Raw genomic sequence first — 23,234 nt, 5'->3', positions numbered from 1 at the left:
AAAAAAACAAGCAACTCCAATTTAAGGACAGCCTCCTGCACACCTTGTCCTACCTTCTTACTTAATGCATGTATACCACATTCCTCACTTGAAACTCTGTGGGGACGTTGCTCCCCACATTCGTACTTCTGGAAGACAGCTAAGGAGGCACGCTAATAAACCTGCCTTCATGGAGCAAGTATTCAACCCAGCCCCAAGAAAAGGAGAATTGTAATTTCCAGGCTGAAGGTTTAGCCTCTAATAAGGACAACTTTAACAGCAATACCAAACCCATGGTCTCAACACCTATGTAGTCTTCATGGGTTTTGCCAGTGGGTCAGTGTGTCCTTAGCTTTGAGTCCCAGACTAAAATAAATGAGCCTTTTGGGTCAGGGCATTTCACATGTACGGCAGGTCTTAGATACAGTGGACTTAGGATGGCTTCACACACTCTTACAAGCAGCAGCAACAATGCATTTTCATTCTGAAGAACTTTGCAAATGGTAAGGAAACTACATTTCTCAACCCTAGGGATCAACTATCAGCTCAGATACATCAAGGCAAGCATCCACTGAAGGAAAGGCTCCAATGGAAACTTGAGTGCGAGAACTTTCCCTGTGCAATCTGAACTCCAGCATGGGGTTGAAAAGATCCCAGTAGTCTGGAGTGTGTGCAGTTACAGCAAGAATAGGTTTTACTCCAGCATATTACACCAGTTCAGAGACCTACATCTCTCCCATAAGATTTGCTGGTGTCATACTCTATATAATGTAGATTCAGCTGCATCCTAATCCCTGCCTGGTAAGTACACCTCACAAAACCATGAATTTCATCACCAATTTTAGTAAGAACTGGTCTGACATCAGGCAATGTCCCTCATAAGTATATTCCTATTCTTTTGTGAGCATCTTCCTCAAGCAAGAATCTGGATGTCCCTGATGAAACATGGTGATTCACCTAACTCATCAGCCCCAACCATGACCAGAAAAAAGGCTCATTGTGGCCCCATAGCAATGGCAGAACTCCATAGCACAGGCTCCCTCAAGTCCCTATACACACTTCATCAGACTGCACCTGTGCTGGGGCAGGCACTGGGTAGAACCAATGAGAATGGCATGCTCCTAGATGCTCTCACTACCACTCCTCTTCAGGACCTGAACTGCGGCAGAAAAGCAACTGTAAGCAGTCTGAACATAAGCCTGAGATTAGATCCATCCAGGAACACGGTTCATCCTGTAGCAAACGAGGTGCAACAACCAGCAAGCAAGAAGGTCATTTTTTGACAGGAATGAAAAAATTCGTCAGTGATGGGACAGAAGAACTGTTCTTGTAGCACAGATCACAACATCGCACATAAGGGGAGCGTGCAAGCATTTGGACATAGCAAGAGAAGTCAGACATAAGCAACATGGCACAGCTTATACGATTGGACAATCGTATAAGCCCCAGAAAGAATTTCAGTTCTCCTGCCCTCAGCATGTTTCTCCTGAAGTGCTGGAGCCTCTTGAGAACGTTTTCATTGGTACTGCGTCAACCTGGCTGGTAGTTCAAAGCAGCAGAAGGGTGGTCTGGCACCCCTCTGACCTTTCCCCCTCCCCTCAAGACCTTACCTTCACCGATGGCTGAGCAGATAAAGCTCCATTTTTTCTATCATCCTCATCCCATGCTTCCTCTTGATCCTCAGGCTCTGCATTATTATTGCGGCTTCCCAGCTCCTCTTCCTCTTTTGGGACTCCATCACTGTTCAGCCCCTGTAGCAGTGCCACCACTGCCTCTGGCTTGGGCAGCTTAGTTATCTTAAAGTGTTTCTTATAATGGGGTGTGTCCTTGCGGATAAGCCTCTGTTTCTCCACTGGGAATGGTCGTTCTTCATCTTCATCCTCATCTTCACTCCTTATTAGTGTGTCCTCAGCAAAGTGTACAGTAGGCTGCAATGGCAAAGCCCCAGAAAGGCTGTGAGCCTCAGATAACAGCTATAGGTGCAGGCAGCACATAAATCTGCTGTCCCTCTACTACCAACACAGGCAAAGCCAGCATTTTTGCTTTAATGATAAAGATGATGCAGGAACACATACTCAAATTTCCCCTTACCTGTTTTCGCCCCCACCCCTGTATCAACTCCTTGACCTATACACATCTGTCAGCTTCATGGACTGAGGGCACTCAGACCTGCAACCCTGATTTTTGCACAGTCCCTGCCTCATTCCCATGCTATCTTTCCTAGTCTTTGATGGACCCTGCTCCCTCAGGCTCCCTGAATCTCTACTTACAGTTAGTTTCCAGGGCCTTTACTTGCCTCCAGCAATGCCCAAACCACACTCTGTAAATCCATTTATCATTTTCTCCGAGACTTTCGAATCCTTCCACTTTTTAACATGATCCTGATGCAGTTCCTAGATTCCTACCTCATTGTATTCCACTTCTACATCTTCCTCCTCTTGGACAGCTGCTTCTTTATGCTCCTCTTCAGCTTTTGGCTTTACCACCTTCTCCGGCTCCTGCATCTCAGACAGCTGCCCATTTGGCCAGCTCCTTTGTCCCTCCTCTCCCTGCTCCTCTCCCCTGAAGTCAGCAGAGGCGGTACTGTTAGAAAGGTGGGAGTCCTCACTGCGATTTGATGTGGCACTCAGTCTCTTCTCCTGGGAAGATGATAGAATACAAAAATCAAGATGGAAACCAAAGTAGGAAACGGATCAGTATAATCTGATTGGTGCAGGGTGGGGTATGGTCCACTGCCAAAAGAACCAGCTTTTTCAAGTTGCCCGTTACCTTCCTAGCTCTATCCCTGTTTCACCATCTATGTGGGCATTTATTGTCAGTATCACACCTGGGCAGCAAGGCAACACCCCCCAGTACTCTATTCCCATCAATATTTATTCAGTATATCAGAGCTTTCTTTTTCTTTCCCTGTTTTGTGACAGAAGTGGCAGTGAGGCACACAATCCCCGCTATGGCCTTTTCTGTATCCTTGCTGCACTTTGCACTTTTGTGGCCCCAGCAGACACCACAAGGTAGGTTCTAATTCATGAAATGCAGACAATCCATGCTCAGTCCATTCCCACGTTTCCCAAAAGTTAAGTTCTTCCTGCCCAGCTTACAAACACTACCTTCCCATTCCCCACATCTGCTACACGTTCTGTACGGTTATCCATTTCTTAGTGAACAGCACTCACTTCTGACTTAGGTGAATTCAGGTCTGTGCCAGGTTTTGCAGCATGTACCTCATTGCGCCGAACTTCAATCACTTTCTTCATAACCTTCAGCTCACTGGGATGAGGGGTTGCTCTGCGCTGTAGGCCCTACCAAAGAAAAAGCATGCATGCAGAGCATGAGATTTAACAGTCAGAGGAATATGTGTCACGCTTCAAGATTGAATCAGTTCAAATGACATGTTTGATCAGACCACTAGAGCCCCACCTGGACACGAACTAAATGTCACAGAATCTGATCTAGACTTCTCTGCTATTACAGCATGCAGCTGGGAAGAGGAGAGAAATGGAAGATGACACTTATCAGATCCATCTCACAGACATTAACCTCCTTTCCATCTGACACAGGGTCTGGAAGAAATTATAAAGCTGGGAAGTTTTTAATCGTGTTTGTCTTAGTAAATGCCAATCAGTCAACACACAGGTAGATTTTCATCTTAGTCTGCTTGGTGGTTCTTAATATGCCTGACAAGCTTGTGTGTCAGCAGAACTTGTGATGCTTAACTAGGTCCATCCAAGCTAAAAGTCAAGAAAAACAGTATCATAAAATTAACAAGAGTGTTAAAGGAAAGAAGAAAAAAATAAAAACACCCAAATCCTAACCAGTAAACCTCCAAACACCAGCAGGATAATTATCTCCATGCTGGAAGGACAGATACATTGTTTACATTTCATTAGAAGGATTCAAATCTCTAGATAATGCCTCTCCACAAGATAAAAAGGAATAAGTTCAGCAGGAGATTTAAACCAATAGAATACCTGCTGAACAGTGAAACTTCTATCCTCCCCTTTGCACCTGCAATTAAAGCAAAATGATCTGCTATATTTTTTGAAGCTGCCTGTCTACAATTATAATGTTTAGCTACTGTAGTAGCACTACAGTCAACAGCACAGGCTTATCTCTGGCTTCAGGCTAGAAGATTGCCTAGCACAATTCTGGGTGTACAGCTTTTCCCTGAGAAGGGCACCAACTAAAATCCAGTCCTGACGCTGCTGTGACTGCTCAGATCTCTAGTCTACCTGACTGATCTGCAGGCAGGTTAGTAGTCATTACTCAGCTCCCATGGGACAGCCACCAAACTGTAAGTCTGCATAAATGCTCTCAAGGAAATAAATCTCTTATATACCTTTTTTCTTTTCAGGACACATAATGCCCCCATTACTGCAAAAATTTAGTACAAACCTACAGCAATACCATAGGAGCTGTGAGATGGGAACACCATAATTGCTTCTTGTCCTACGTAAAAAGCTGTGGATTGTGCCCATGCTTCCACAGGAAGACAGCAAGCCACCAGAAAACTCCTTACCCGTCTTTCAGCTCCAGACTCCTCCTCATCATCCACTTTGGGTTCATCCAAAAACTGAATCACACTGACTCTGTTTAAATTGGTGTCTGTCCAGCTCTCATCCACACTGTTCTGCAGAAGATTCTCTGGGAAGAAAAATAACAGACTGGGAGCTACTTTCTGAATATTCAGGGATGTGGTCTTGGATGAAAGACAGTTCTCAACTCATTAGGGCACTTTTGTCTCATCTGCCCACGGCATCAAGCTGCAGAGGCTTTGAAAACATAGGATCTAGCCTACAGATGTTGTCACCTCTTGTATGTCTCCTACCAGATCCATGGCAGCCTCTACAAAAGGTACTGAAGGTTTCAGCTCTAGCGTATCTTACCCAAGAACTAACAAAAAAAGGTAGGAATAAGGCACAAATCAGAAGTACTAACACAAAAACATCAACATGACAGGAAGCAAACCTTACAGACTACAAACTCCTCAGTCAGTAAATATAAGCAGAAGATTTGAAGACTAGGCTGCAGCTTTTTCACCGCATGGTAGAGAAGCAATTTTTCAGTTTTAACAATCTGCCTTGGAAATCAACAGCAGTCAGTCAGGAGCTTAGGTGCACTACAGCTACCACAGTAACCAAGAACAGTCCAGCCAAGCAGATAAGGTTCACGTTCGCTTCCCTACATCACTCTCTGCAGTACACAGTACTGCGGACAGCATTCATAATGTAGTCTCTTACCTAGGCTAGGAGAAGGCTGCTGGGGAAGCAGGTAACAAGTGAGAACTTTTTCTCCTGTCTTTTCATCATCCTCTGTTTGGAATTTCAGCATGGGCTGGGACTGATTTTCTGCCAGCCACAGGGCTTTCAGGTTAAGATTCGTCAAAGCAAACGGCAAGTTTTGTAGTCTGCAAGAGAAAAGAAGAACTGTTGGTTAAACTTATTTAGTAACGAAGGCAATTCCACTCAGCTCCAGACTGCCTCATCTGCATTAGAGAAGGACAGGGTCTAGCCACTATGGGAATCCCTCACTTCTGTACACACAGAAGCAGCTGTCTCAAGCTGCATGCTGCTCTTCCACAGCCAGGGACTGATCCCCATAAACCACAAGGAACCTGAATCAGTTTTTAGCAGGTGACAACTCCTATCATTTCCCATGTGGAAAATGGTGAACTCTGAAGAGGGGTTTGAAAAACAAAAAGATGCCACTTTAATGCATCACTGTTGTGGAGACATCACTGACGTTCCAAACAGAAGCTCTGGTCAGCTTCCAACGGCTACAAAAATACCAGCCTCAGCTAACAGAACTGCAGCTAAAACCTGCAGAAGCTTTCAGACCAGATCACAAATGTTTGCACACTGTGGTTATTTTTTCCTGTTTGTTTTAAATGGAAGTTTTTGAACTAGTCTACCTGCAGACTATTTTGTAAATAGCAAAGCCCCAAATCACACTTCTGCATGTGACATGGCACCTGGTAGAAATTTCATCTTCCCACAGTCAGAGTATGCAAACACCCATGGAATCACAAGCAAATCAGGAAAAAAAACCCATCTCCATCCCTGCATGAATTACAGACCTGTAGCAGGCTACAAACAATTGATTGCTGAGTGGTTCAAACCACTGGGAACTGGGAAAAACATAAGGCTTGGTCACCAGTTACCTGAGGATTGATGACATACAACTACAGAATTTGGAAGCATGAATACAGTGGACCAGGAATTTCCCTTGATCTTTGTTTCACACATGGAAAAATGTCCCCATGCATCTGTATCAATTCTACCCTATGCTTTGCAGGCAAAAAGCTTGAGAGACACAGCCTCTTTCCAGAGCTTTAAGCAACCTCTCTAAACTGCTGATCCCATGATCAGCACAGATCCAGAGTCTCCCAAAACACACCATGGCCCAGCCCATAGTGCTTTTTCCAGCAGCCTCCTTAGGAATACACCTACAAGCCTGTTTACCCCTCTTGCTGCTCACCTATTCCCAGCCACATCAAGGACATGAAGCTCGGTGGTGTTGGCAAGCTCTGCTGGCAGGAGGGACAGGCGATTGTCTCGCAAGGACAGCACATTCAGATTGGCACAGCCTCCAATCTCAGCTGGAAGGGATGTTAGTCGGTTCCGATCCACATTCAGGTTCGTCAGCTTGGTCAGCTTCCCAAGGGACTTTGGTAAGGCCTAGGAAGGACATGATTCAGTAGCTGCTAAAGATAAGACAGCAGAATGGGCATAAAATCCTCTATTGGATGGGAAAAAAAGAAGCTGCCTTCTGTCCAGAGATGAGATTTCAGTATAGTTTCCACAACCTCAGGATAGGTTTTCCTGCAGGTTCACAGGCTGTTACATGTCAACTATTTATCTCAGCACAGCACACACCACTAGTCAAGATATTTCTCCTGGTCACCTGTCCATTTCCAATATTGATGTATTAATAAATTGTGAGCAGTTTGGATAAGGGAGATTTTAAGCTACACTACACCATGGCCCCTTGCCAAGTATAGCTTTTCTTGTAGTCCTTCTCCCATGAGACTGGATGTGTTTCTGCATTGATCCATCCTGGTTATCCTAGAGAATTTTTCTGAGAAAAAAATACCAAGAAAGCAGCTTCCACCAGGGTCTTCAAGGGTCTCTGAGCTAGGTGAACCTCTGCTGCAAAAAAGCTAAGAGGACAGCAGCTGAAACACACTAAAGAACCTGCCTCAGAGGTGAGAAGATAGGATAAGATCCCTGGCATGTAGCTATTGAACAGCACAGGAGAGGATTGACTGCTGGTGTACTTACTGTCAACATGTTCTCTGTCAAGATGAGTTCTGACAGATTTTCACAGTCCCCAATTGACTCTGTCACCTCCGTCAGCCGATTCTGGTCCACCTTGAGGATGGAGAGCTGCTTCAGCTGACCTGGCCAGGGCAACAAGCTAGGTGTGAACTAAGCCACAGAGATAATGATGCTGTCCCATGTTTGCCTGCCTGAAATGCCTCCCATCAGGGATTACCTAACCTAACAATACAGGCACTACCCTTCTTCCCAACCATGCTTGTTCACAGCTTTCATTTGTACAGATCAAGAACCTGAACGTGTCCTGTAGAGTTCTGCTCACCAGCATCATCTGCTGCTTCTGCACTCACCTACAGAAACTACGTCCATCAAGCCTTAATACTTCGTTACAAACTGTCTTGCCTGAAGCCTCCCCACAGGAGCACTTCTGGGGAAGTTCAAGTCCTGCTCTGCTCCCCATCACACAGTACTCACCAATCCCATCTGGAATGCATTCCAACAGGTTCTGTGACAGAAGCAAGTCTGTCAGTGCTACTAGCCCGCTGACCTCATTGGGCAACTGCTCTAGTTTGTTCTCTGACACATCCAGACAGACCAAACGGCGGAGATTACCCAGCTCCTAGGATCAGAAAGGAGACACTGTGGTTCAAGGGAGCAGTACAGGGAGGGAACAAAGCAGTGAAGCAAAAGACTTGAACAAGTACTCACTGGAGGCAGGGCTGAGAGTTGGTTCCGGTCTAACCAAAGCTCACGCAAGTTTGGTAGCGCTCCCAGAGTATCTGGCTGTAACAGAGCAGGACAGTAGCAGTGTCAGTCCTTTCCAGGGGAGAAACTGCTCTAGGATATTCCAAATCACACTAAAACTCCTCAAAACTTGATACTGTTACTGCTTTCACACCTCCTAAAACCATTCATCAAACGGTTTATGAAACTAGTGTGTTGGTGTGCCACAATACTGCAGGCAAATGTTTGGAAGTGTCTGGGCTAGCATACTGGCTGCAGAAGCTCCCAACAGAAAACATGGAAGACAACAGCAAGGACTGTCCAGTAGCAAGCAAGACAAGAACCAAACAGGGTTTTGGAAATGCTGGCCCCACAGTAGAAATGTGTCTTTCTCCCCCTCCTCCCAGACATGAGTAAAAGCTTTTGGTTAACACTGGCAATCCCAACATGATATAGCAGCGCTATCAGCAATGGTAGACGTGTTCATAGCATTGCTCCTTTTGTTACCTATAAACACAACACACACTGATGAGCGTTTGATTTAGGAGTTAAAGCACCATTCAAGTGCAGTTCAAGCGTCAGCCAACTGTTTTCACAAGCGGGCTGCAGCTTTGTGCACAGGAAGCTGCAAAATCTCTTTTGTCTCCCATTTTAGTTGGCTTTCTGCCAAAAAGCATTTCAGAACATTAAGAACGGGATTCAGTAACAGCTTGATCCACAACTGCAAAGTTAAAGAACATCACTGGATTTCCCCCAATGTCAAGATGAGCTGTAATTCAAGATTATGCACTGGCTCTCAGCATGCTTAGGCTTAGAGCCCTCCATGGAGGCACCCCGATCCACAGGGTATACACCATATGCTGGGCTGACATAACTGTCAGGAACAGCATGGAATGGTCCTGTACTTTCTAGAGGAGAAATTAAATTATGAAGGGAAAGGCAGAAAGTCAGCCCAGCAGAAGTGAAAAACAACAGCTGGTGGCAGTGTAACACAGCAGAGAAAGAAAGTACCAGAGAACCTCATTGGAAAGAAAAGATCCTTAGGCAGCCAGATAGCAACAAAGAACGTCTCAGAGCAAAAGGGCTTGGAAAAAGCAGAGCAAGATGTGTATGAGGATAGTAGAAAGTGAGACAGGGCCAACACACAAAGAAAACATTATACTGGGAACAATGACTAGGCCATCCTGGGCAGATCAGAATCTTCCCAAACAACCCGAGGGTCTATTTCTTTGCATTTCAGACAAAAAAAAAAAAAAAAAAAAAAAACACACTTCCACAAAGGTACAGGTGCTACCCCTACCAACCACCCATATTCCCTCCCCACCATCCCTCACCTACCAGTACTTCCAGGTCATTGCCACCAAGATCCAACTGTTCTAACTTGACAAGGAATGAGAGTGAACTGCAAGATACAGGGAATAGAAAGGGGAAAATAGAAAAAGAGAAAGAAAGAAAGAAAAAAAGAAGGAAAGAAAGAAAGGAGGGTTAGCATCAGGGACACACATCTCACAAATAACATAATTTTGACTAATTCCTAAAACTGGTGGGGCAATCCTGCCCCTTTTCACACTCCCTCTGAGCCAAGCAGTTTAGGAGAGCTGGTACCCCTCCCCCGGCCAGACCATGTGCACCAGGGAATTGGGTTCATTAGCACCATCAGTCCCAAAGTGGTCAGTTTCCACTCTGATACCAATTTGGCCTCTCCCCCTCCACTATAAAAAAAAAAAAAAAAAATACTCTTTGAGCAAAAACATGATAGATGACAAGCCACACCTTAACATTGATGCCAATTTTTGTTGCAAGGATGGGGACCTGAGCACAGAGTTACAAATAACAGGAATCAGCAGAGGACAATACATATTTGGGAGGCAAGGGGAGCATAGCTGCAGGGAGAGGCAGGAATGACAAATTTAAGAGCCCCAATCTCCCCAAATGGGATGGACAAGCTGTTTAAGACAAAAGGAAAGACAACACTGGTATGATGTCTCAGAAAAGGTTAAGGTGTACAGACAAGAAGCTCACTGGGCAAGATACTGCAAGAAATCTACACAGGAACTGTGCTACAAAGCCTGTCAACACTGGTGGTCCCTAGGATGTACCCCACTATCCAAACACATTATAAACTGCTGATGAAAAGTCAACACCACAACACCAGGATTCAGTTCTTCTGACATGGTCCAGGTGTCCACAAGTTTTCAGCTTTCAGTCCTACCCCATCAACTCCAACACCTACTCTCCCAAACAGGGGCAGCTGCCTCTTGCTTTACACTAAGGCAGAATTCCCATTTAAAGCCTGCCTATGTCCCCAGAATGGATGGTCTTCAGTGCTTATTTTTTTTTTTATAGGGAAATGATCTCATAAAGAAATCACTGCACTTGTTTGTAAATACAGCTATGCATCTCAACACCACCCAAACTCAGGAAGTTGGAGGCTGGAAACCTGTGAGAAAAGAAAAAAAAGAAAAAACAAAAACAGATCTGTGTTGCCTGGAGCAGGCTAGAAAAATATTGGGACTACACAGGAAGAACAAGTACTCACCTTATGAAGTGGTAGATTTTGAGATATTATATTCACTCAAACAAAGGTTATCAACAGTATTGTCAGAAGGATTCTATTGTACAGCAGTATCTCATTATGACTGCACATTTGTTCTTTGACTTCTCTGAAGGGTGGAGCAGCCGCGACTCTCCCTTAGCATCTTCAGTTTGAATTCCCAAAATAGGGAAAAGTGAGCCATGGAATTCATGTTGATATATGAGGTCTTACAACATGCTTCAAGTACAGATCTCTCTATGCCATTCCACGAGAATACATCAATGTGAGCCACGCTTCCCAACTGATTGGCAAGCTGTGCCCCACCTACGTGGAATAGATGAGGAGTGATAACAAGTTGTACAAGACAAACTCTTTCAGAAGTCAGTTGACAGAAGGCCAACCACTGAATTTAAGTTTTAACAAGTCAAGGTCACTGTAAGCTGGATCTTTTAAGACACTGAATGACTACAGCAAAAACTGGAAGGACACTGTCACAAATTCAGAGTACCTAAGTCTGTCTATCTACTGCGCTCAGTAAACTTGCAAAATGAAAACATCATCCATTTTTATAAGTCATTCTTCTCTTTGGCAAGATCACTTGGACTTGTTTGGAGCCATTATTGGGCACAGTTTGTAACCACACTAAGTACAGATCTCATGCTTGACTGAAAGACCTGACAAAAATTGCCTTGGTCTTTTAAGGCACTTTCTACTTTTGGAAATCATCCTGTCAATTGGGAAAAATGAAAAGAAGCTGGAATTGCACTGCAGGATGAATACTAAGTATGGACTTAACTCAGAGAAAAATCCCCAAACTCAGAACGTGCTACAAGCATCATTCTAGGGAGTGTAGAGGCCTCATTCAGGTAAACAAGGGAACACTGGGCATGAGAGATCTTCCCAGAAACCATGAGTCTGTTCACAGACTGAATTCTCAAAATCTATTTACTTGCTGATTCCTAGATGATGAAAAGCTACTCATTCTTCACTGCAGTTTAAAAGCCAGCTCTGGATGTAGCCATTGCTCCTCTTACGTAGTTTATCATAGTGGTGGCATCTGCCTGCGTGAACACAGAACACACAAAACAGACAGCAGCGGGTCCCAATGCCAGGGCCCAAACTTCTCTGTCCTGTCTGTTCTCAGCCTGACATGAGGAGCTTCAGCTCTTGCCTTCCCCCTTGTGGCTATATTCCACGTAGGGTCCCCTCAGCCAGCCTCTTAACATCACCTTTCTGTGACAGTGCTTCAATGCTCTCAACTTCTGTGCACAGAAGATCCAGCAACTTTGGCATCAGAGACAAGATGACAGTGTTAGTTTGAACTACGTGTCTATCACTTCATAGTCACCAGGTATGAAGCCTGGGAGGTGACCCGTGCAGACTGTCAGCTCCCTTTTGGAAATGTCTTATCTAAAGGGTCAAAACTGACACATTAATTCTACAGCCAGATAAACCCTGTACTTGCAAAGCCTGGAGGAAAATAACCATCTGTAAAAGGACGTGCATGAGTCACAGCAACGTCCTGCAGTGAGGGAGGTACAGCTATCACAGAAGAAACAAAACTAAAGCCTGAACTGTTTACTGATACTGCTTATTATCAAAGCCCTGCTTGAACACATCATTAGAAGCCTCTTTTGCCCACTTATCTAAATAAAGCAGGAAAGCACAGAGGAAAACACAGGTAGCCAGATTGAATGCTTGCCATGAATAATAAGAGGACACTAAGGAAGGGTGACAATATTTGCTTACTTCGTGCAATCACTGGGGAGTTTGTGTAGCCCCAAAACTTACTGCTATTCAAAAAAGTCAGGTGGAATCCCTTCCAATGTATATTCAAGGAAGACTGGGGTTGTAACCATCAACTGGATGGATAAGCAGGCAGAAAACAAGCTGACAGTGCTAATGAAACCTCAAAGAAAACTCAGCAGACAATTCTTATGGGCTCCAGATCAAAGATTGATGTACAGCCTTATTAATTCTCCACATTCTATTTATTTGATAGCATCAGCTTCACCAAACATATCCTCTGCCAGAAAGTTAGCTCTATTCCTAACTCTCTGAGACATTTAATATGACTTACCTTTTCTACCTTGAATATTCCTTTGCCAGCTTATTTTTTACCCGTTGCAGAAAAGCCATTCCCCCCCATTCCCACAAACTGCTCAACCAGGACAATCAGAAAGTAAATAGACATAAGAAGCAAAATATACTGTAGACATTCAAATTACTAACTTCACTGTATACAGAGTTCTTCCAACTCCCACATCAGTATGTATTCGTATTTCTCTTTTTCCATAACAATCGTCATTTGTTCCACCTCTCAAGGAAAAAAGGTTCCCACAATTTCCAGAAGCTTTTGTGTGGAACCCTGTCTATTCCAAATCATTTCTGACACAGAGGCTGAGGATAGACTCCAAATATTTTTCCCTGCTCTTAAGACCTGTACTATCTCTCTCCCTCCTCAACACAATCTACAGAAAACCTGCATGATGCAGCTAACTTATTCAAAGGTTTGAGCCCTCCCAATCAAAGTTCCAAATCTTATACTATAAAAAAAGCAAGCCCATGAGTCTGAACTATCAGGCAGGAGACTCCTGAAGCCAACAGATACTCACGTTGGTAGAGTCTTTAGCAGGTTCTCACGTAGTTCCAAAGTCACCAGGTTTGCTAAACTGTAAGAGGAAAGGGAGTTAGAAAGCCAAATTCATTCAACAGGGCTTCAGAGGTACCAAGGAGATGTTCATATCCCTTCCCTTGTGACAGTGTCTCATGTCCCACACAAATGCATATGCTTAAATGTGTACACACAAATGGAGATGAGGGAAAGGGGGAAATATATCTTAAATTACTTGTAATGACGGTGACACCTTATTGCAAAATCAGGGGGCTACAACACAGCGTCCAAACTTGGGGCAAGATAACATGATATCACATAAAGGACTGTCTGCCCAAAAAGATAAAAATCCCTCACATGTAGAAAGCCAAATCCCATGGGAGGGGCACTGCACCTCATGGACAAAGCACCACGAGGTTTCCCTTGGTTATTTGCTAGAAGCATGAGTCACTTCAACATCACAGGACAGACCAAACCTGTTTGGAAATGGGCAAACGGGCACTCATAGAAGGAGAGAAGATAGAGGATTTGAGAGACCAAGATTTACACCTTGCCTGTGCCACTGACCGTGGAAGAGTAGAAGCAGCTGAGTCCAGGAAAGAAACTTTTAAAAAAGGTTGCCTTTCAACAAGAATAATGCTTAGAGGTGGTCAGATAGCATATTCAGTACAGCAGCAAGCTGTAGCTGGGAGAGCACGCTCTTGCCCAACAAGTCCTGCTAGCACTGCCACCCCCAATAGCACAGTGCTCCTACCCTGGCCCTCCCCTCCTTTCTGAGGAACAGGAGCATACTCACTTTCCAATGTCGTTAGGGAGGCTCTGCAAGGACACATCATTCAGGGCCAAATGGCCCAGGCTCCGCAACTGTGTGAAACCCTCAGGAAGTCTGTGAAAACATGACAGAATAAAGCGCCATCAATTCTGCATGCAAAATCAGTGCTGAACTCACTCAAATCCCCCAAAAGCCAGTCTTATTCCAATTGGTATAAACAGGTACAAATGAGACAGGCAGGAACCAATTCTGACCCCAGTTCCTGACCCAGGATATGCCCCATTTCCAAGACACAAAACTCCTTGCAACAAAGTCACTACATGTCCAAGTATGCACACTGCTCTCTGTAGTATTTAAGCATGAACCACAGACTAAGCTACACCATGCAATCATTTAAACCTGGAAGGAGGAAGGGCTACCAAGAAATCCAAATACCCAGTAATGCATACTGCTGCAGAGGACACTGCTGAATTCCCCAGGACCAAGTAGTACAATCACAACAGCTCCAAAGTACAATAGAGCAGGGAGAGACCCACAAAGCAGAGAAATCCTTCTTTCCTGATGAATTCTGGACCACAAAAAGACTGACAAATATCTTGTAGGGTAAGAAATGCTCCTCATTCCTGTGGCATGGGGATTCTCAAAGGCTGAAAGGCTTCTCCCATTCTGACAGTGTTTGGCACCACAAGAGGGAAGCAGAGTTAAATCTATTTAAAGGGTGACAGGCAGCACTTGCCCAGGAGCACAAGAGCAGCAGGCATCTGGCATCAGGCTGGCATCTCCAGGGACCCTTGCAGACAATACATAAGACATCAGTGCCTTAAAATATAGCTCATTGAGGCAGAGAAGCCACACTTAAATTCCCAGATCATTATGCGTTAAGAGCTTTAGAGAGAGAATACTAGAGAAGGCAGATCCCTGCTCCCAGACATAGTTCTGGGCATTGTGTTACCATGGAAACTGACCAAACAGGTTCAAAGCATGGCCACCCTAGGTTGTAAGCGACAGAGAGCAAAAAGGACTGAGAGAGCAAAGGATAGCATGCAAGGCTTTCTGTACTCCTCCATAACACAACCAGTCTCCATCCGTTCTGTTTTGTGCAGCATGGTAAAGGAGTAGGGAAAGAGTAAGAAACTTAATGCAAGAGGACAGAAGTCTCTCACACCAGTGGCATCAGTATGAATAAAGCCTCCTAAGTCCAAACCAAAGGCCCTGCAGAAGACAGAGGCCACGCCAACTTTCCCCTATGCTGAGTGTTCCACGTGTCAGGAGAGCAGACAGCAGGAGGTCTTGGCAAAAGCAGGGTGATACAAGGCCTTAACTTCAAGGGAAAACAATTACAAGATGAAGACCAGAGAAAGCTAGGGAGGATGAGGAACTTCAACTCTCATTCTCAGCTGTACAAAAAGGCTGCATACACCTTCCTACCTGGAGAGGGGATTCCCACTGAAGTCCGCGATCTCCAAGGATTTGCAGAATTTGATGCTTTCAGGAATTTCTGGAATGTCTGTGAAAACAAACAAACAAAGAAACAAACATTAAAGAAAAAGAGGCTTGAGGAGAATCCATCATGTGGAAAATGGGACACCAGGTACTGGTGGCAGCCTGAGACACAGTAAAACAAGCAAATTTTCACAGCTCTGGACCCATGACAGATCACTCTGCAGCACTGTGAACTGTTCTGACTCTCTGAACAGAAATGCACACAGCAGTGCAGTATGCAAAGAAGCAAGACTGTGGGGCATCTATTCCCTCACTGAGCTCTGACCTTACCGTTACGGGAGATGTCCAGTTCCACCAGCTGCATGAAGTTGGCAACCTCAGGGGGAAGTCTCTGTATTTCATTGTCACTCAGGCCCAGTTTTCGCAGGTTCAGGAGCCTAAAGAAAGGCTAGGACAGGAAGAGAACAAAACTGGGTCAGCAGCAGTTCTGTGGAAAATGTGTTGTCTCACCTCAGGGCAAGCATCCATCCTTGGAGACAAATGCCATCTCTTCTCAATCTCCCTCCTGCTGAGGGCCCCAAAGTACAGTCACTGCACAGATGAGAACCCCAATTAAGGTCTACAAGAGACAAGGGTGAAACCCATAATGTAATGAGTTTAGCTTAATGATTTATTTAATATCTCTATTATCCCACTGCCCTTCTCCTTCCTGTGTAGGATGCAAAATGAACAGGTACCTTAGGAAACACGGAACACCCGTCCTAGGCATTCACATACTCCCATCATGAGGAAGTCACAATAAAGGAGCTCACAAACAGAACCGACAATGTTTATGAGTATGGTTCAGAGAAGCCAACAAAGGAGAAACGTAAGAGGACATTCAGACTGAATCCTGTCCCTGCTGTCATAAACATTCCTGCTGTACAGTACAGCTTGTCAAGACATCAGTCGCAGTTTCCTACAACAACAGGGAAAACATTTGTGCCACTTGTACTAGAAAAGGAGTGAGCAAACCATCTGTAGGGCCCAAGTAACCAAGAATTAGAGAAGGAAAGCAAATTCCTTTCTAGAAACATCAGTCACAGAAATGTTGAGTCAAAGGGACCTCTAGAGGTGTGCTAGTTCAATAACGTTCAATTTCTTCACACCTACTCTTGTCCTCAGAAGTGAATTACATTACCTATAAGAAGTAAATTAGAACTTTCGTCCATCATCCTCTTTTAGACATAAACAGCCTCTCAGTATGTTTACTAAACATAACATACTATAATTATTAGCTTGACAAATCTTGCAGCTGCTTCTAGCTATTGTTGGACATAGGATATAAGACAGGATGGAAATCAAGGCTGTGGCGTTTGCTGTATTTCCTGGATTGTTTTAGAATGGCTGGGAATAACAAACAAACATTATTAACCTGATACAGAAAGAGTCAGTTTCAAGACGTTTACCCATAACCTACAAATAGATCAAGGCAGAGACTGTTACACGTGTAATAACACTGAAGCAAGACTCTGATTATGTGCTTGGGTTCTGCCACATCACAGATGAGTACTCGAAGTTATCTCTAACAGCTTTTGAGTTTTAGATGACCAGACCTTAAGAGGTAACAACTCAACCCACGATGAAAAAGAGAATTGAAAAGAAGCTTGGTAAAAACTCATGTCTATGAAGTGACAAGGACAAGCCACTTCTAATCCACGTAATCACCTTGTCTGTGCTAAGCCAGAGGCAGAAATGGAGTTACACTAAGCAAGAGAAAATGCAATCTCAAGCTTATTTGCAGATCATACAACAGGTTCAGAGAGTCAAGGCTGCCTACACAGCCTCACTGAGAAGGACCAAACAAGAATTTGAGGTCTTCCTCAGCTCCCTTTCCAGTAATCCATCTGTATAAAAGGCTGCTGAAACAGACTTGCCCCAGGAACAGCTAAGGGGGTACTGAAATTCATTCAGTTTGGGGTGGGAGGGCACCCTCAGCTATCACTCATAACACTGCGAAACACAGTAACACAAGCCAGACAAGGGACGGGGAAGGAAGTAAAGGTGATGCAAAACGTGACTGTGAAAAGATACACAGACAATGAAGAGAGCTGCTCACCCCACCAGACGGGCTAACGAGTTGTATGCACCTGATTTTTCTCAAAAAAAAAAAAAAAAGCTTCTGTGCTGTAGACCCAAGCCTCTGCAGTTTCCCACAGAGGTGTCTCAGCCAGGAAGTGCTGCTGGGTGCGTGTGCAGTGCGAGGGACTGCCCAACACGGCCGCAGCTACACCGAGCTTGTCAGGCTTCCACAACACCCCCCACACAGACAGCAAGAAACACGGGCTGAACAGCACCAGAGCTGGATACTGTACTGCTTTAGGACATCGGGAGCATGAAAAGCTTTATCAGGAGAAGAGTAAATTCGGTTTGATTTTGAGCAGGATGAGCTCTTTTTAATTCAGTTTATCTAATGTAAAATCAGTTTAAGAAAAAAGGAAGTAGGTGAAAGTCTAAATGACAGCAAAGCCTCGAGCCAGAGCAGGACATTTAGAGACTTGATTTGCTATTGTTTCTTAGATCCTTCTCCTAATTTTAGAATGTAAGGAAATTCCAGGCAAGACATTGTGTTGACCTGCTAGAGTCTGCAAGTTGGAAAATAACAAAGGGAACGGAACATCTATAGTCCAAACTTCTAGCGCTTCTGGCTACAGATTTTAAACAGTCTCAAATTAGATGTCCAGACTTCAAAAAAATAGAATTTACTAAATAAAATCATGCTATACGTTGCACTGCAAGATACATGGGAAGAATTTATTGACACAGGGATTTAAAAATAGTCATCTGTGGAGGGAACTGCTAGCTGTGAACGACTTCTCTTTCGCCTACAGTTATGTTACTTTCTTAGCTAGGCCATCAAAAAAAAGCACTTCTTAAAAAAAAAAAACACACTTCTTTGGCACAGCAGTTGTATCCATGCAGTTTATCACAATCTAACAAAACAAACTGCTTAACAGGCATTTTACTAGCATAGCTATGTTACTGAAAATAATCAGAACCTACATGCACACAGACGTGCTTTTGAGGCTAAGTGCAGACCAAGCCTCAGAGTTAGGCTGCTGTGACAATCTCGATTCTTCACACAATTAACTTCACTTCTGGGAGTTATCTACCAAACACAACACTGCAAGATACCTTGTTTTGTATTTTGTTTTACACCTATTAAACAACGTGTTTTTTTTTCCTGACACAGCCTTTTTTTTTTTTTTTGGTGACTAAATAAACTCAAAACTTCACAGTACTGACAGACCATTATCAGGTATGTGCAGAAATTTCCATTCAGTAAACACCAAAACATCAGAGTAGTACATCCCACTCCTTAGAAGTCAGTTAAGCCGGACTTAAAAAAAATAAAAATAAAAAATAAAAATAGATAGATAGAAAGAAAGATAGATAGATAGATAGATAGATAGATAGATAGATAGATGTGATAAAAATTCAAATTAGTTAGAAGTTATCAGGGAAAATCACAAAAGACGGGTGTAGAATTAGTGTTCTTGTGCGAGAATTAAGATTTTTTATTTGCTAGAGAAGAAAGTTCCACAGGACCCAAGTGACCTGCCATGCCCAGTCTGACTAGAAAGAACCTGTTTTTAATTCTGTTAGGTAACAGCTACTTAGTCCTCACTGTTAACCCCTTACCAACAGGACTGTGTCAGTGAAATGCTGGCAGCTGAAACACAGACGCACCAGGTCTGTATTTTCCCTTTACAGACTGCTTTGTTCAATACTGTTTTCACCAACAGCACAAGGAGTTTTGCCAGGACAGCTTATCGGGGATTCCGTAACTGGTGTAGTACAGACTGAGGTGTCATTACAGTAAAAATGCCTAAGTAGATAGATGAGCGCTGCTGAAACACGCTGGTTGTTCAGCTGCTGTTCAGAGGGAAGTCTTTCTGCAGGAGGAAACAAAAGCGCACTTCAAATTTACCGTAGCAAGGTTTTTAGGAAAAAATCTATCAAGTAGTCAAGTTTGCTCTTATCTCTGCTAAGACTGTAAATTTAGTATGATGTAATGCGTGACAACATGAGGTAATCAAGAACCGAGAAGACTGCAAACACTAGATCTAGCATGATGCATGCAATTTTCATTTCACTGTTCTGGAAACTGGATACTTCAACTTGTAACTCCAACAGCCAGATTTACAAAACGTGACCGCACAACAGAACCACTTGTGACACTGGAAGAACAAATTAATTGTAAGATTGTTACTGGAACTAAGAGTGAAAGCCAAAGCAAATGTCTCTTTGGAGACCAGTAATTATCCCTTTTTCTAATCACTGTTAATCATGTTTCACACAGCTGGAAAAAAAATCACAAATTTAGTACCATACAGTATGTCTCTATTGAGATGAAACACACAACTTCAAGATTTTCTGAGCACCAAAACACACACACAGAAAAACCACCAAAGCTGCATGACTTAGATCCTTCCAACTAGAGCGATATAATAATAAAACCACAAGTCTGGAGAGAAAAAAACGAATGACAAACTTTCACAGTTTACTAGCAAACCAGAAGCCCAAAGACCACAAAGAGCAAACACGGATTAGTGAAACAAGACTCTGATGCAGAGGAATTCAGCCAGCTCAGAGTACAATGGAGATTATGACACATAAAAGAGGCTCAACACAAAGATGTGAGGGTATAAATTATATATTAATATATTAACAGCATATCTGGGTAGGAGGAAAGGCTTTTGTGAATCAGAATATATTACATTTTGTTGTCACAGTAAGTGAACGGCTACAGGATGCCTAAGATAGAAAGCAACTACAAAATTGTCTTGCAAATACAATTCAGGTGGCATAAATTCTTAGAATATCCAGAGCAGTGCAACTACAATATAACAGACTGGAAGTACATAAGCCATTGCTCTCATTAATGTACTGATAGGCTGAAAATTAGTGAAAAGTATAAAGAGCCTCTAAAGCACTTTAAGATGAAAGATAAATAACTTCAGTGCTCAAAATCATAACATCGCATAAAATACAGAAAAATGTGAAATGCAGGCTCTGCAGCATGTTTTCAGCAGTGACATCCTCATTCAGGATCCCCTCTAAAGACAAAATCAGGCAAATACTTGAAAAGTCACCCAAGTTTATCTATGATTATGAAATAAAATTTGATTACTTCAATCTCTTACAAAACAAGACAAACTAGATCCATGGGTTTTTCAGTCCAAATGGACAATGAAGTAATATCCCCTTAATCCCTTGTACCTCACAGATCTTTATCACAAAATCATGAAATAATTCAGGTTGGAAGGAACCTCGGGAGGTCTCTAGTCCAATCCCTTGCTCCAAGGGTCAACTATGAAGTTGGACCAGGTTGCTCAGGCCTTTGTCTAGTCAAGTCTTCAAAACCTCCAATGAAGAAGGATCAAAAAATTCTCTAGGCCCCTGCACCTGCCTCTTTATTATCCTCACTGAACATCCTTGTACCAGCCAGAACCTCCTAGTCCAACAATACCCCATGCCTCTCCTACTCCTGCCAGGGACCACTGGACTCCATCACCTCGATAACCCACCTCCCTGTACGCACTGGCAGGCTTTATGAAGTCCCTTCAGAGCAGTCTTCTCCAGGCTGAAGAAGTCCCTTTGGCCTATCCTATCACAGCAAGTGCTTCAGCCCCTGCACACCTTACCGAGCCCTCCTCCCCTCACACCAATTTGTCCATGTTGTTCTTGCATTGCGGGCTCCAAACTGGAAAAATGGACACGTTATCAAGGTGTGTCCTGCAGAGTGCTAGGTAAAAGGGAACAATCACTTCTCCAGTCTCCAGGTAAGCTCCTAGTCGTACACCCAGGAGGGTGGCCTGCTGGCCTTCTTCAATGCCAGGGCATTCTGCCAGACCCTACAAGGAGATGAACTCTAAACATGGGGACAAATTATGGAAACTGAACACCTCTGAGCACAACATCCAAAAGGATGAGAGGAGGCGATCAAGTACGACATGCAAAGAACATTGTCAACGGTAGTACATGCAACGTGAGGTCAAAATCACAGGCCTGCTTGCATAACCAAAGAAAAAGCCTCAAGCTCAACCCGCCTCCCCCCTCCACCCCCCCTTTTTTTTTTTTTTTTCTACTGGGAAAAGGGAAAGAAGCATTAGCTTCAAACTGAAATATTACCAACAGCCATCCTGACCACAGAACACTCATCTTCAACAGTTAGGTCAGTCCTACTCAAAGAACATTTCCAAACAGCATATTGTGGTTTTACTCAAGAGAAACAACAGGCTCTAACCATGTAAGAAAACAAGAAACATTGCTAGCAGCAAATACTGGACCCATTTGGCAGATTCACCTTTGGCTCCTGCTGAGGAACTAAAAAAATCTCTATAGTGAAAAAGTACTGAGCTTCACATACAGATGGATTTGTATCCAAAAGATCCAGAACTTGTTTCTTGCTCATAATGTGAGGATGCCTGCCATCCCACTTTGCAGAGCTTCTCACCACTGGCATCCACTGTCTCAAGCAGTTCAGTATACGTGAAACGCTGTGCCTCCACTTAATTAATGAGCCTGGTTAGCCTGTGTCTCCTGCTTTGGTCAATGCTGTGTTCTTGCTTAGAAAAGCAGAGTGAACATAGGAAGGAGTAAATACTAACCTGATTTGGAAATTAGCTTTCAGTCTCACATCCTTCACATATCATGACTGCTTCCTAGCAATGCAGGTGGGTGGGACTAGAGGTGGTGCTGACCAAAACGAAGAGAGGGAGATGCCTAAATACTGAGACAGAAGTTTGACAGTCCCCTATTTCCCTCCCACACTTGAGGAACACTGACCATCCCACTCCTAAACTAGCTGCTTCAGCCTTCTCCTGTTCTGCAAGAGAAGGAATGGAGCTTGTCACCCCTTCCTTCACACACAACCTCTATCAATCAGCTAGAGGTAGAAATCCCACTGCCTATGGATACTAGCAGAGAGCTTGGTCAGTAAGTGAAGGAGGCAGATTTTCAAACACAGTAGTTCTCTCAAAAAGGCAATTTGTGTCACTGGGGCAGGCCCAGCAGAATCATAGAATGGTTGCAGTTGGAAGGGGTCTCTCAAGATCGGCTTATCCAACCCTTGCCCAAGGCAGGCTCAACTACAGCAGGTTTCCCAGGGCTGTGTCCCATTTTGTTTTGGGAATCTCCAAGGATGGCCATTTTGCAAACTCAGTGGGCAACATGTTTCAGTATTCAACAATGCTTTCGGTTAAAAGAGGAGACAAAAAAAAAAAACGTGTTTCAATCTGTTTAAACTGAATTTCCGCTATTTCACTCTTTGCCCATCACCTCTTTGTCCTGTTACTGGACAGTACTGAAAAGTCTAGCTCCATCTCCTTCACTCCCTGACAGGTTATATACATTTGTAAATTTCCTCTCAGCCTTCTATTCTCCAGGGTGAAGAGTCCCAATTCTTTCAGCTTTTCCCTGTATCACAGATGCTCCAGTCCTTTAACCTTAACCATCTTTGTGCCCATGGACGGGCACAATCTTGTCCATCCATGTATTTTCTGCACTGGGGAGACCCACTCTGACACTGTCCTCCAGATATGCTTTCACCAGCGCTGAGCAGAGCAGAAGAACCACCTCTAGTGACCTGCTGTCAATGCTCTTCCTATCTGTGGATCAACTTCTTGTCCATCAGGACCACCATTATTTCCGCAAAGCTTCTTTTGGTGGTCATTTCCTTGACTGTAACGGTGTGTGAGATTATTTCTCCCTGCATGCAGAACTTGGCATCTCCCTTTGTTGAACTGTATGAGACTCCTGTCGGCCCATTTTTCTAGCTGTTACGTTCCCTCTGAATGGCAACACAGCCATCAAGTACATGCAAAGTCACACACAACACAACACATATAT

General features: G+C 43.8%; 1 protein-coding gene across 31 annotated transcripts in view; it reads right to left on the bottom strand.

The window, feature by feature from the left end:
• The window catches only part of SCRIB (scribble planar cell polarity protein), a 117,227-nt gene that overhangs the window by 78,498 nt on the left and 15,495 nt on the right, over nucleotides 1-23,234 (bottom strand). For 30 of the 31 annotated variants that reach the window (XM_082753408.1, XM_082753405.1, XM_082753416.1 and 27 more), the window contains exons 2-15: nucleotides 15,672-15,789; nucleotides 15,327-15,405; nucleotides 13,923-14,012; nucleotides 13,128-13,184; nucleotides 9,315-9,378; nucleotides 7,962-8,036; nucleotides 7,728-7,872; nucleotides 7,257-7,375; nucleotides 6,454-6,653; nucleotides 5,217-5,383; nucleotides 4,496-4,620; nucleotides 3,153-3,278; nucleotides 2,385-2,618; nucleotides 1,590-1,907 (exon numbers count right to left, since the gene is read on the bottom strand). In XM_082753408.1, coding sequence (XP_082609534.1) covers nucleotides 1,590-1,907; nucleotides 2,385-2,618; nucleotides 3,153-3,278; nucleotides 4,496-4,620; nucleotides 5,217-5,383; nucleotides 6,454-6,653; nucleotides 7,257-7,375; nucleotides 7,728-7,872; nucleotides 7,962-8,036; nucleotides 9,315-9,378; nucleotides 13,128-13,184; nucleotides 13,923-14,012; nucleotides 15,327-15,405; nucleotides 15,672-15,789 — 1,917 coding nt within the window. The remainder of the gene's footprint in view (nucleotides 1-1,589; nucleotides 1,908-2,384; nucleotides 2,619-3,152; nucleotides 3,279-4,495; nucleotides 4,621-5,216; nucleotides 5,384-6,453; nucleotides 6,654-7,256; nucleotides 7,376-7,727; nucleotides 7,873-7,961; nucleotides 8,037-9,314; nucleotides 9,379-13,127; nucleotides 13,185-13,922; nucleotides 14,013-15,326; nucleotides 15,406-15,671; nucleotides 15,790-23,234) is intronic. The other variant, XM_082753427.1, reaches the window with a different exon arrangement.

Source organism: Aythya marila, assembly GCF_965140915.1.
Source record: "Aythya marila genome assembly, chromosome: 2".
In the NCBI taxonomy this organism is placed as follows: Eukaryota; Metazoa; Chordata; class Aves; order Anseriformes; family Anatidae; genus Aythya; species Aythya marila.
Note: the sequence above shows the minus strand (reverse complement) of the source record. Positions and strands in the feature narration are given on the sequence as shown.